The following is a 12,005-nucleotide window of genomic DNA, read 5'->3' on the forward strand; positions in this document are numbered from 1 at the left end:
AACTTAGTCTCTTATATACCATTTCTATTTGATGACAGGTTGCTGCTACTAATGCCCAACATTATAGCTAGATAGTTCAGACAGTACTCCGCTCAGGCTACATGATCACATGATGTCCCATCATTAAATGTTCAGTCTCTACCAAGCCTCAGTAGCAAGCCAGAAATTGTTTCTCAAAGAGAAAATAGTTACCTGCAGAAGAGGGCATAGATTTGACCCTAAATCTTAGATATTTGCACTATGATTTTCCTATTTGTGTTTCCCAGACACTCCATATACTCATTAAATCTAGAATCTCTAGTGTTATATTCCAGCCTCCCTTGGTCTAACACCCTTAGAGTTCACTCCCACATATGTTCTTTGGGTTTCTTCAGGTACATATTAGCAAACTTTTAGAATTCTCTTGATATGTAAGTTATTTCCTCCAGTGTGTACCTGCCCCCCTGGAACATGATGAGATATGGCTGTAGTTGTGGGTGACACAGGGGATGGTTGTGGTAGATCTTGAAGAGAATGGGCATCCCCTTTCATGATATGTTATTGCAGGGCTTTCAGGCTGAGAAAGACATGTGAAGGCAGGCTTCTTCCACTAGTAAGGTGAGAATCAGAGTGACCTGGGGTTTCAAGATGATCAGTTTCGTTCAGGTCCAACCAGATATCTATGTTCCACGCTTCTGAATCCCATTCTTTATCAATCATTTTCCTAACTTTCACATGGGAAACTTGGTGGGATTGTAAATTCATCTGTTGTTTGTAATTCACCAAGCCACAAAATTAAATTTTGTGTATGAGTTTCAGCAATACCAGCCCTATAACTACAATAAACGAGAGCTTCCTTTAGAGATGTCAGAGAAACTGGTTCTCAGACTGTAACTTGAGCTTAATGGTCCTAAGCTTGTCATTTTCTTTTTCTAAGTGCTCAAGTGAAGTCAAAAGAGAATCTAGTTGACACTGCTGTGCTTATAGCCACATTATTGCCACAAGTGGTCAAGTGCAGCAGCCACTTGGCCTCTGAAGGCACAACAAATCAATCTATCACCTGCACCAATTATGAGAAAGTGTTTTACTTAGATAGTACTTTCTCATAATTGGCACAGGTGATAGATTGATTTGTTGTAATGGAATCTGAAAAATATATCCCAGTAATACCTAATAAGGTCTATAATTCTGTCATGTAGCTTGTCATGTTACAGAACCCAGAGGATGAAATTAGTACAAAATTGCCAAGAAAAACAGATATTTGGCTATACTACCAGGTACCAAAGGCCTCTTAAAAACTTTTCATTCAGTTTCCCTCAAATTCTCTTTAATGGTTCCGCTCCATTCCATTTTCTTACTAGTATTTTACTTTTTCAGTCTATTCAAATGGACCCATTCTTTTTTTTAAAATAATTTTTTATTTTTTAATTGCAGTTAATATATACAAAATTATATTTGTTTCAGGTGTACAACCCAGTGATTAGAAATTTATATAAGTTTCGAAGTGATCACCCTGATAAATCTAGTACCCATCTGACATCATACATAGTTATTACAATATTATTGACTATACTCCTTATGCTGTACTTTACATCTCCATGACTATTATGTAACTACCAATTTGTACATCTTTTTTTGTTGTTGTTGTTAATCCTCACCCGAGGATATTTTCCCATTGATTTTTAGGGAGAGTGGAAGAGAGAGGGAAAGACAGAGAGAAACATCGATGTGAGAGAAACACATCGATTGGTTACCTCCTGCACATGCCCTGACCAGGGCCCGGGCCAGGGAGGAGCCTACAACCGAGGTATGTGCCCTTGACCAGAATCGAACATGGGACCCTTTGGTCCACAAGCCGACGCTTTATCCAGTGAGCCAAACCAGCTAGGGCCCAATTTGTACATCTTAATTCCTTTACCTTTTTCACAACTTAATTCCTTTACCCAAGCCCCCTCCCATCTAGCATTATCGAAATGTTCTCTGTATCTATGAGTCTATTTCTGGTCTGCTTATTTGTTTGTTTTTTAGATTTCACATATAAGTGAAATCATATGGCATTTGTTTTTCTCTGTCTGACTTATTTCACTCAGCAAAATACTCTCTAGGTCCATCCATGTTATTGTAGATGGCAAGATTGCATTTTTTTTTTTATGGCTGAATCATATTTTGTTGTATATATGCATCACCTCTTTATCCATTTATCTATTGATGGACACTTAGTTTTCTTCCATATCTTGGCTATCATAAATAATACTGCAGTAAACATATGGTGGATGCATGTCTTTCTTATTTAGTGTTTTGGGTTTGTTCAGATAAATACCCAGAAGTGGAATTGCTGGATCCTTCATTGTCTTTTTTTTTTTTTTTAATAAGATATGAAGGTGGTTTTTAAAAAATATGTTTTTATTGATTTCAGAGAGGAAGAGAGAGGGAGAGAGAGATAGAAACATCAAATAATGAGAGAGAATCATTGATCGGCTGCCTCCTGCATGCCCCCTACTGGGGATTGAGCCCACAACCCAGGCATGTGCCCTTACCTGGAATCAAACCCAGGACCTTTCAGTCCCACAGGCCAACACTATCCACTGAGCCAAACTGCTGGGGCCATTGTCTCTTGTTACAGTATTTGTTTTAAAGTCTATTTTGTGTGGTATAAGTATTGCTACCCAGTTTTTTTGTTGTTGTTTCCATTTAATGAAGTATATTTTTCTATCTCTTTACTTTCGATCTGAATTGAGTCTCTTATAAATAGTATACTAAGAGTCTTGTTTTGTTATACATTTAGTTACCATGTGTCTCTTGATTTCATCGATTTGCATTTAAAGTAATTGTTGATAGCCCAACCAGTGTGGCTCAGTGGTTGAACTTTCAACCTATGAACCAGGAGGTCATGTTTCAACAGTCAGGGATTGTGCCTGCAACCCGGGCACGTGCCCTTACCAGGAATAAAACCTTGACCTCCTGGTTCATGGGTCAATGCTCAGCCACTGAGCCACATCGACTGAGCTTTATAGTGTATTCTTCATTTCAGTTATTGTATTCTTTATTTCTGACTTTTTAAAAATGTTTTTTTATCTCCATTTTCATGTTTCCTATCTCTTTGTTGAAATTCTCACAAAGTTCATCTACTCTTCCCCTAAGTTCATTGAGACTCCTTATAACCAGTGTTTTGAAGTCTGCATTTGGTAAATTGCTAGTCTCCATTTTATTTAGTTCTTTCAGTTCTTTCATTCTGTTCTTTCATTTGGGATATGTTTCTTTGTCTCCTCATTTTGGATGCCTCCTTATGTTTGTTTCTCTGTATTAGGTACAGCTGCTACGTCTCCCGGTCTTGGTAAAGTGGCCTTACGTGGTAGGTGGCACAACCTCTCCAGCCACTCAAGCTGGGCAATCCAGGTGTGCTCCTATGTGGGCTGTGTGCATCCTCCTATTGTAGTTGAGCCTTTATTACTTTTGGCACGTCGGTGGGAGGGATTTACCCCTAGGCCTGTGGTCGGCAAACTGCGGCTCGCGAGCCATATGCGGCTCTTTGGCCCCTTGAGTGTGGTTCTTCCACAAAATACCACAGCTTGGGCGAGTCTATTTTGAAGAAGTGGCGTTAGAAGAAGTTTAACCCTTTGCACTCGCTTGCTTTTTTCTCGAGCTGCTACCGATGCTAACCGTGTCGAGTCACACTCAACATCTGAGTACAAAAGGTTAAGTTTAAAAAATTTGGCTCTCAAAAGAAATTTCAATTGTTGTACTGTTGATACTTGGCTCTGTTGACTAATGAGTTTGCCGACCACTAGGCCAACTGGCTGCCGAGTACTGGCCCTGACTACAGCCAAGGATCTGCTGTGCAGGATCCAATCCCATGGAGTAGGACTTGCTTTAGTGGGGCTCTGGTGCCTGATGAGTCCACCCCTTCCGTGTGTCTCTCATGAAGGTGGTAAGGTGGAGTTCCAGTGTGGTCTGAAGCCATCAAATGGACTCACTCTTAAATACTGTATTGAACTTTTAAAAGTTTTTAATATTCTTCTTGCTTTTATAGCTTAACTGAGCCTGGCCTCCAATATAGTTTTCTCCCTTCATTTATTCTACATTTTGTTAATCTAAGATCAGTTCTTCTTTGCTTCTGCTATATTTTTACTGATGAGCTCTTTTGGTATTTATTTTGAGCTTTGAAGCCTAACTCTAAGAGGTGGAGTTTTAATAATATAGTTCTCAAAGAGGAACTGAAGGTAGAGAGAGTAACTCACTTCCAAAGCTTTATGATGTGTGCTTGATTTAATTAGCAGAATTTCTTCTCCAAAGCAACTAGTTTTAGATGTAGGTTTTTTCCAAAATAATACTCTCAACTTTGAGTCAGTCGTTTGAATGTATAATCAAGTCCTCCCATTTGTAAACATTATACCTTTGTAAAATTGAGATGTCATTTAGGAAGCATAAAGGCCAAGCAGTTGTGTAATGCATTTACATAAACCACTTCAAAAAGTTTGTGTGTGTGTGTGTGTGTGTGTGTGTGTGTGTGTGTGTGTGGTTGCCATGAATTTACTTGAATCATTTCTTTTTTTCTTCCTTCAGTTCAGTTCAGTACAGTTTCTGATTAATAAGTATGGAATCACTAGAGGCCCGGTCCCTCAGCCCAGCCTGCACCCTCTCCAATGTGGGACCCCTCGTGGGATGTCCGACTGCCTGACTGGGATCAGGCTTAAACGGGCAGTCGGACATCCCTCTCACAATCCAAGACTGCTGGCTCCCAACTGCTCGCCTGCCTGCCTTCCTGATTGCCCCTAACCGCTTCTGCCTGCCAGCCTGATCACCCCCTAACCACTCCCCTGCCAGCCTGATTGATGCCTAACTGCTCCCCTGCCAGCCTGTTTGCCCCTAACTACACTCCCCTGCAGGCCTGGTCACCCTAACTGCCCTCCCCTGCAGGCCTGGTCCCCCTCAACTGCTCTCCCCTGCAGGCCTAGGTCCCCCCCAATTGCCCTTCCCTGCAGGCCCAGTCGGCCCCATCTTCCCTCCTCTGCCTGCCTGGTCACTCTGAACTGCCCTCCCCTGCAAGCTTGATCACCCCCAACTGCCCTCCCTTGCAGGCCTGGTCCCTCCCAACTGCCCTCCCCTGCTGGCCATCTTGTGGAGGCCATCTTGTGTCTGCATGGGGGCAGCCATCTTTGACCACATGGGGGCAGCCATCTTGTGTGTGGGAGTGATGGCCAATTTGCATATTACTCTTTTATTAGATAGGATAGAGGCCTGGTGCACGGTGGGGGCCAGCTGGTTTGCCCTGAAGGGTGTCCCTGATCAGGGTGGGGGGTTCCCTTGGGGCGTGGGGTGACCTGGGCGAGGGGCCTGTGGTGGTTTGCAGGCCGGCCACGCCCCCTGGCAACCCAAGTGGAGGCCCTGGTATCTGGGATTTATTTATCTTCTATAATTGAAACTTTTTAGCCTTGAGCAGAGCCAAGCCTCCTGCTTACTCCATGGCCACAGCCATTTTTATTGGGATTTATTTATCTTCTATAATTGAAACTTTGTAGCCTTGAGTGTAGGCCTGGGCTGGCCAGGGTGTGCGGAAAGCTTGGCTTCCTCCATCGCCGGGGCCAACCCAAGCCTCCTGTTTGCAGCCATCTTGGTTGGGTTAATTTGCATACTCCTGATTGGCTGGTGGGCGTGGCTTGTGAGTATAGCAGATTGGTGGTTAATTTGCATATTACTCTTTTATTAGATAGGATTATTGCCTGATACTGCAAACATAGGGGTAGCATGGCTACCTAGAAGTATAAGTGCCAGCATTTAGGTCATATGGGATTCCATATCCCCCATGCCTCCCAAACTTCATGGCAATTATGATGGAAATGTTATTTATTATTTTGTTGTTGTTGTTAATCCTCACCCAAGGGTATTTTTCCATTTGGTTTTTTAGAGAGAGTGGAAGGGACGGGGAGAGACAGAGAGAAACATCCATGTGAGAGAGATGCATCAATTGGTTGCTTCCAGTAGAAGGATCGAGCCTGCAACCAAGGTACATGCTTTGACCGGAATCGAACCCAGGACCTTTCAGTCCACAGGCCTATGCTCTGTCCACTGAGCCAAACCACTTAGGGATGTAAATGTTATATTTAAACACTTTTTTTTAGGTTATTAAATTGTTTATTATATTGCATTTGCAAAGAAAACAGACAATGCATCTAGTAGAAAGAATAAAAATGTACTCAGGATTTTATTTTTAACTGACAGCAAATAGAAATTCTTTAGTGAGATCATGACAATTTGATAGTATTATGATTAAGTTCAATAAAGGTCCATGATGTACTTGGAAGATCAAATTCTACAGCTTCCTCTTTCTACAACTTCTACTTCATCTGGACCCTTAAATGATAGGGAAAGCCCTTATTTTATGAGAAACATTTCCAAAATGAAGTTATATGTTTTTCTACTACAAGTTCATGTCAGTTGTTGAAATAGGGCTTTCTATTTTATGTTTTGGTTATTTCCCTTACTATCATTATCAGAATTCCTGTAATTCCACAGTTGTAATTTAAACACTTTCTGTCCAGAAAAAGTTAAATTACATTTCATTTTGGAAAATTATACATCACAAAAACAGTTTGCAAAGAGAAGCAATAATGAGTTTTAGCCTAACTTTTTAAAAATCTTTTATAAACTATCACATTTATAGTACTGCCACTCTCTGTGAAATGGCATATTTACTTGAGTATTAAGTGCTAAAGCTGAAATATCAGCTTTTCATGTGGGAATAAACAGTAGTAGTATGACTAGCTTATTTCTATTTTATAAAACCAACCATAGATGAGTATTACTTTAAAAACAGTTCTACTGATAAGATTATATATTAATGCACAAATGGGATCTACGAAACAGTTATTTCTGAGATATATCTATCTTTTGGCAAGTGTATAATCTCTTTGTATCTCAGCTTCCCAAGTGAGATAATCATAGTACCAGCTATAGAGTTTTAGTGGGAATTAAATAAATTAAAAGTGTTGAGAACAAAGTCTCGTACTTCTAAAGCACTTCTGTTAGCTTTTACTGTTTTCATCCTTTTCATTATTACATCTGTGAGGTGATTGTCTTAAATATAAAGATTGACTTCTTTTTTTTTTCTCTCCTTATTTTCAGATGACCTGTGTAGAAAAAGCAGGAACAGATGAAAAAATGCTCATGAAGGTCTTTCGCTGTTTGGGAAGTTGGTTTAACCTAGGCGTTTTGGACAGTAACTTCATGGCTAACAATAAGTTACTAGCACTCCTTTTTGAGGTTTTGGTAAGTAATGGCTTTGTTTATGAAAGTATTACTGCCACATAGCCACAGTAACTAACCTTCTGGGACATAACTGTTTTCATATTTCTGAAAAGTGATTGGAAGAAAAACAAAAGCACAAATATTGAATAGGTCTTTGCAGATGGGAGTGACTTTGTCTCCTTTTTCCCGATGCTTTTCTTCCATGAAGACATATTAGTATGTGCCGGGTTTCTTGTCCCATCATTAACAAGGGGTGCTGCAATCTGTAGAAAGGAGCTGATGCGTAGATTCAAGAAGGAGTCCAAAGACGAAAGATAATTTTGGGGTGAGGGGAGCGTCAGCTAAAGGAACTGAAGACTACCCCTTATCTAAGGACCCCGTGCTATTTATTAACAATTTGTCCTAAGGCAAGGTGGAGACATACACTTAAAAGGGTAAGGTTTCAAAGGGTAGGGTACAGAAGCATTGTCAGTTTGGGGAATAGTCTACAGCTGTTCAGGTGTTTGGCCAACAGGAGGCAATAAAATGCCCTGAGCTGTCTGGCAGCAAGTGATTATACCCGTGGTCGGCAAATTGCGGCTCACGAGCCACATGCGGCTCTTTGGCCCCTTGAGTGTGGCTCTTCCACAAAATACCACGGCCTGGGCGAGTCTATTTTGAAGAAGTGGCGTTATAAGAAATTTAAGTTTAAAAAATTTGGTTCTCAAAAGAAATTTCAATCGTTGTACTGTTGATGTTTGGCTCTGTTGACTAATGAGTTTGCCGACCACTGGATTATACTATTCAGGTGTGGGGGAAGTGCCGTTTAGCCAGTTCTAACAGATAATTATATTTGTGGCTCAGTCCTTGTTGAGTCTCCAAACTTCACCAACCTTTTGGTGAAACTCTTGTAATTATTACATGCTGGAATTGGTTCCCGGCAGTATGGAAGCTCTGTGCTTAATGGTTGTGTGCTGGTACACATTAATCGGCTGCCTCCTGCACGCCCCTTACTGGGGATCAAGCTCGCAACCTGGGCATGTGCCCTGACTGGGAATTGAACCTGGTGACCTCTTGGTTCATGGTCAACGCTAAACCACTAAGCTATCCTGGCTGGGCGAGTTAAATAATTCTTTTCTTTCAAAATTTTCAAGGGCTCTTGTATACTGGCAAACATCATTGCTAATGATGAAGCTGGATAACTGGTTTTTGTTCCTTTCTAAGTTACCTTCTCCTCTCTTCCCCAGAAGTTTTAAGAACCTCTCTTTAACCTTGATATTCTGAAATATCATGTTGATGTTACATATGGGTCTGTGATACTTGTTGGATCCTTTCATTTTAGATAGTACTTAAATGTCAGAAAAGGATGGAAAAATTTCCAGAGACTAAAATAAGGCAGGAAACACACATGGCATTCCAATCGGAGGGACTGATATTGAAAACATGGGTTTTAGAAGTGATGTGATCATGATTGAGGTACAGAAAGGCTGATTTGCTTGGCATATAGGGAAATAGTCAAAAATAGCATTGAGAAAATTGATGGATATTGTCTCATTGAAGGCCATGGCTATCAGGCTTTAGCCATGTAAATTACATGTTCAGAAACAGGCTATTATGGTTTACATATTAATTGGATTATAGCTTAATGATCATACTTCTACCCTATTCCTGTTGTTTCCCAGCAACAGGATAAGACCTCATCCAACCTACATGAAGCTGCTTCAGACTGTGTGTGCTCAGCTCTCTATGCCATTGAGAATGTGGAGACTAACTTGCCATTAGCCATGCAACTGTTCCAAGGAGTCCTGACATTGGAGACTGCCTATCATATGGCTGTGGCACGCGAAGATTTAGATAAGTGAGTATTGAAGGCAGTAGCCCTGGATTCACACACAGTCTGGTGTTCTTTTTATAATTTATCTATTCTTTGTGGCTCTTTGTGACTGTAAATACACACTCTGCACCCTAAAGATGCTCTTCTGTTTTCATCTGACCTGGAGTGGCAAATTGGATGCAGAAGGAAAAGTTGTAATCATGGATTTGTAATTTTTTACGCTTAAAAGGGGCAAGGCTCTAAAAATTAGGGATGAACTTTGAAGTAACTTTGAAGTATCAAGTGTGATTTGATGAGAATTTTATTCAGATGTTTAGTAATTGAGAATTTGAACTGACTTATGAGTCATTTGCTTATATATATAAAAGTATATGATGTAAAAATAGTGGATGTCATGGAGATTGGAGTACAGCATAGCAAATAATCATTTGGGCTGAGGATCCTTTTCTTTATTTGAATAACTGTTGGTGAATATGTACATAAAATAGCGAGATTTCTGACTTGGTGTTCTCATTTCTCTTTCATCTACAGAGTTCTGAATTACTGTCGGATTTTTACTGAACTATGTGAAACTTTTCTTGAAAAAATTGTTTGTACTCCAGGCCAAGGTCTTGGGGACCTGCGAACTCTAGAACTGCTTCTTATCTGTGCAGGACATCCTCAATATGAGGTAGTATTTATACTATGCTGAAGCATTATTCTCCAAGTTTTATGTTGCACATTATTTATATTCTATTGTTTCCCATCCAGCTTTATATTAATGGGAAATTATAGTCTTATTTTTAATTGATCTGATGTGGAGGTTGCCTCTGTATTGGATTTTTTTTTTTAATTAATTATGTTTGGGCTTCTTCTTTTGAATCCTTTTCTATTTTTTACCTGGTTAGCTGAACTGACTCATATATGTACTTCAATGAGGCAGTTAGAAAGCCTACTATCTTTCTCCTGAGCCCCCTATTTCTCTGTAGTTATTCTTTAGAGTTTTACAGCTAAAAGAAAATGCCACCAAAACTTAAGCGCACCTCCAAAAATCTTAACATCCAAAATTTGTCTCCAGATTATGGATGGGAATGAGAAAAGGATTAAAAGGACTTAAAGAGTCTCCTTCATTCTAAAATTTGGTGTAAGACACCCTACCTCTTTTAAGTTTGCTAGATTAAAAAAAAATCTTCATTTAAGTAGTTTTATCTTCTCTTAATAGTGTAAGAAGTGACAAAAAACTCCTAAGTTGGGTATTATTTTAAATAGCTCTATTTTGGATCCTTGATGGGAAAAGTATGATATAGGGCCCCTCTTAGGGAGGTCACAATAGTCCTGTTAATTCTCAACCCCTTTTCTGTTATATGAAAGATAATGTTTATTTGTTTGATATAATCTCAGGAGGATATCTAGATTTGGATGAAACTCAAAACATTTGCCCTGGCCAGGTATCTTAGTTGGTTGGAGCATCGTTCTGAACACCAAGGATGCCGGTTCAATTCCCAGTCAGAGCACATAAAAGAGAACCAATGAATGCATATATAAGTGGAACAACAAGTTGATGTTTCTCTCTCTCTCTCTCTCTCTCTGAAAATCAGTTTTTTTAAAAACCAATTAAAACATTTTTGGGGCTGGTCAAGATGATTGCATAGGTACAACCACATCAAAATTACAACTAAAATACCAAACAACCATCATTCAGAACCATCTGAAATCTAGCTGAATGCAAGTCCTACAACTAGGGAATTAAAAAAGAAGCACATCAAGACTGGTAGGAGGGATGGAGATTCGGGATGGAATTGCAGAACTAGCTGGTCCCATTCCCACGTGTGGTAGTTTAAAATGGGAGGGATGTCTTGGCTGTGGAGGTTTCCCTAAGCCTTAGGGCCTAAGGAGTGATGGATCCCAGCCCCACACCAGGTTCTACAGCCCAGGGTTCCAGTATCAGGAAGAGAAGTCTCTACAATTTCTGGCTGTAAAAACCAGCAGGGATTGTGGTTAAGTGACACAGAGGCTTGCTGGTCCCAGGCAGTTCCTCTTAAAGGGCCCTCTTACTCAGACTCATTTCCTCCTAGCTCCAGCACTGGAAAGTAGCTTGAAAGGAACCTGGGACATTCAGGGAGGAACTAACTTGCCTGGAATCAGGGCAAGAGCTGGAGGGGCAGCTTTCTCCCAGACAGAAGTTCTGGCAGAGGCCATTGTTCCTTTGATGAGCTTTCTGCACCACAAAGCTGGCAGGCGCAAAACCATATCTGAATCTTCATCAACCTGGCTCACACTTTTCAGCACACCCTGGTGATTTCCTAAGATCCTGCCCCTCCCTACTTGCATGCTCATCCAAGCCATTTCCAGTGGCTTTTCCATACAACTGGTCTCTCTTGCCTCATGCTTCAGACTTTCCTAAAATTTCTCAAACAAGCAGCATCTGGCCTCAGCACACCCCATACCTCTCAATAAATGGCCCCAGGCCTGGCATTAGTGGCAGCCTGCCTTGGTTCATAGCTTGGCCTCTCCTGGGCACCTCCAAGCCCAACACAAGTAGCAGCCATCTGCAGATGGCTTTGTAGCTCATGTTGGGTGGCCCCGTGTAGAGGGCACAGGCAGTGGTTGACTTTGCACCTCCCAGTAGGCTCAAGAGCCAACAGTGCACATAGTGGTCAACTTCAGCCATGCTGGATTACAACCCTACCACCTCCACGGGTGACACACTCAAGGGGCAAACGCACTAAAAGCAAGTCCTGTTCCATAGGGTCAGCACCTGCACAGCTCACACAGGGAGACACCTGGATTGCCCAGCTCAGGTGACTTGGAAATCTGAGCCACTGGGCCCTACAGGACACCTACTACACAAGGCCACAATACTAAGTCCAAGAGACATAGCAGATCTACCTAATATATAGAAACAACCAGAGGGAAGCAGCCAAACTATAGAGACAAAGAAACATGCCACAAATGAAAGAACAGGAGAACGCTTCAGAAAAAGAACTAA

General features: G+C 41.0%; 1 protein-coding gene across 2 annotated transcripts in view; it reads left to right on the forward strand.

The window, feature by feature from the left end:
- TNPO3 (transportin 3) overlaps positions 1 to 12,005 on the forward strand; it is a 110,460-nt gene that overhangs the window by 50,398 nt on the left and 48,057 nt on the right. For both annotated transcript variants that reach the window (XM_079785704.1, XM_079785705.1), the window contains 3 exons: positions 7,102 to 7,245; positions 8,886 to 9,061; positions 9,569 to 9,707. In XM_079785704.1, the coding sequence (XP_079641830.1) occupies positions 7,102 to 7,245; positions 8,886 to 9,061; positions 9,569 to 9,707 (459 nt within the window). The remainder of the gene's footprint in view (positions 1 to 7,101; positions 7,246 to 8,885; positions 9,062 to 9,568; positions 9,708 to 12,005) is intronic.

Source organism: Cnephaeus nilssonii (assembly GCF_951640355.1).
Source record: "Cnephaeus nilssonii genome assembly, chromosome: 12".
Classification (NCBI taxonomy): Eukaryota; Metazoa; Chordata; class Mammalia; order Chiroptera; family Vespertilionidae; genus Cnephaeus; species Cnephaeus nilssonii.